At 42.5% G+C, this 2186-nt stretch overlaps 1 protein-coding gene across 1 annotated transcript; it reads left to right on the top strand.

Moving 5' to 3' along the window:
- LOC133703980 (U-box domain-containing protein 8-like) lies at positions 1-1518 on the top strand. The gene has a single exon (XM_062128739.1). It carries the CDS (start codon positions 147-149, stop codon positions 1269-1271), a length of 1125 nt encoding a protein of 374 aa, XP_061984723.1. The 5' UTR covers positions 1-146; the 3' UTR covers positions 1272-1518.
- The last annotated feature ends 668 nt before the right edge of the window (positions 1519-2186 follow it).

Below are 2186 nucleotides of genomic sequence, written 5' to 3'. Positions count from 1 at the left end.
CCCTAAACCCCCCTCTCGCTCTCTCGCTATTTATAGAGAGAGAAACATACACTGAGTCAACATTTCTAGTGAGAGAAACAACTCAGAACCCAACAAAACACAAAACAAAACAAAACGAAACCCAGTTTTCTTACAGCCTCAAAAGCATGGCCACTCACTTGCCTGATGATTTCAAGTGTCCAATTTCTCTAGAAATCATGTCCGACCCGGTTATTCTTTCTTCGGGTCACACCTTTGACCGCTCCTCAATTCAACGGTGGCTCGACTCCGGCCACCGTACCTGTCCAATTACCAAACTCCCCTTGCCTGAGCACCCTTGTCTTATCCCCAACCACGCCTTGAGAAGCCTGATTTCCAGCTTCACCATCCCAAAATCACAACCAGACCCCAACCCGTGTCGGAACCTGAACCCGGACCAATCGAAGAAATACCAAACCCAGCTTCTAATCTACACTCTCGTGTCCCCATCTTCGACGCTGGAGTCGAAGCTTCACTCGCTGAGTCAACTCACTAGACTCACCAAGATGGACTCGGGACCCCGCCGCCAACTTACCGAGTCCGGTGCTGTCTCAGCGGTTCTAAACTGTGTCAACTCGACCGAGTCGGAAATCCAAGAGAAAGCGCTTGCACTCCTCCTTAATCTCTCTCTTGATGATGATAACAAGGTGGGCCTTGTCGCTGAAGGTGTAATTAGTCGGGTCATAAATGTTATACGGGCTGGGTCGGCAAGTTCCCGGGCCATCGGTTGCACAATTTTGACGAGCTTGGCTGTTGTGGAAGTAAACAAAGCTACAATCGGAGCCTACCCAAATGCGATAAAAACGCTTATTTGGGTTCTTTATAGTGGCAAAGGGCGTGAAGTGAGAGAAGCAGCCACTGCATTGTATGCAATTTGTTCATTTGTTGATAATAGGAAGCGTGCTGTGGAGTGTGGGGCTGTGCCACTTTTGATGAAAATTGGTGGGATGGGGCTGGAAAGAGCGGTGGAAGTTTTGAGTTTGTTGGTGAAATGTAAGGAAGGGAGGGAAGAAATGAGGAAGGTTAATGGGTGTTTGGAGGTTTTGGTTAAGGTCATTAGGAATGGGAGTGAAAGAGGGGTGCAATGCGCGCTTTTGACATTGAGTTGTTTGTGTTGTTTCGCGGAGGAAATGCGTGCTGAGGCGGAAAAAGAAGGGGTTTTGGAGATTTGTGTTGGGTTTTTGGATGACGAGAATGAGAAAATTAGAAGACATGCTTCAAGTTTGGTGCAAACTTTAAGTGGTAGGGGGTAGCATGAAGAGATTGTTGGTGGAGGGTGAAGAGTCTTTTGAGGGATGGAGGTGGATTTTGGGGTTTGTTTTGGGGATATGGGCTTATTTGGGTTTGTTGGATAGTTTCGTGTACAAACAAAGGAATCGGAGGTTTGATAGGGGATATGGGATATGTTTCTCTTTTCTTTTCTTTTTAGATTTGTAAATTTTAATAAGTCAAATCTCTGAAATTTAATGGTTGTAGTTGAAAAGGTTTCAAATTGGAAAATTGTCTCCAATCTACTTTTAATTTTTGCCATTTCCTTTCCTTTTCTTTAGTTTTTTGAAGGGTTTTATAGTTTTCTTGATTTTGATGTTGGCAAAGGAGTATCTGAATTGTAAATTTATTGATATGGCAACTGTTTCTGTTCTGTCAAGTACTGCGATTGAAGATAGTTTGAATGCAAAAGGAAACAATAAGATATGGTAGCTATGCTGTTTTTACGTTATAAATCGGATCTTTCTAAGCTCAAGCCAGTGATTTGGATGGCATTTTCTGGAGTTTAGAACTTCAACTCATCGGCATTGTTCAACAAATTTGCCTCATCATTGCTGTCATTCCTTCCCACCGATGTTCTTGGTGCTTTCTCTATTTTCTTGAATGCATCCATTGATTTATTTTCTCTTTTTCGCTTTTTCAACCTTGCTTGGATTGCTATTGTTTGTTATGTTGAGACTGCAAGGTAGGTTATGGGATTGGGATGAACTCTCGCATCTGTTATCTATATAATTGTGCATTGACATACTGGCATGCTTTGGTATCATAAGAGTCTGCTCAGTATTATAGGTCTTATGTTACGTTGTTTGATGTCTTGTGTAGATATGAATCTATGGAAAGATTTAATGTCTTGATTAGCAATAGTTGTCTGATAGCCAGGCATGTGGATGTTAATATTT

This window comes from Populus nigra, chromosome 9, assembly GCF_951802175.1.
Source record: "Populus nigra chromosome 9, ddPopNigr1.1, whole genome shotgun sequence".
NCBI classification, from domain to species: domain Eukaryota; kingdom Viridiplantae; phylum Streptophyta; class Magnoliopsida; order Malpighiales; family Salicaceae; genus Populus; species Populus nigra.
The sequence above is the reverse complement of the archived record's forward strand: the minus strand, read 5'-3'. Positions and strand labels throughout refer to the sequence as shown.

Excerpts from the sequence above, each read along its gene's own strand:
- LOC133703980 (XM_062128739.1), top strand. The coding sequence starts at position 147 with ATGGCCACTCACTTGCCTGATGATTTCAAGTGTCCAATTTCTCTAGAA.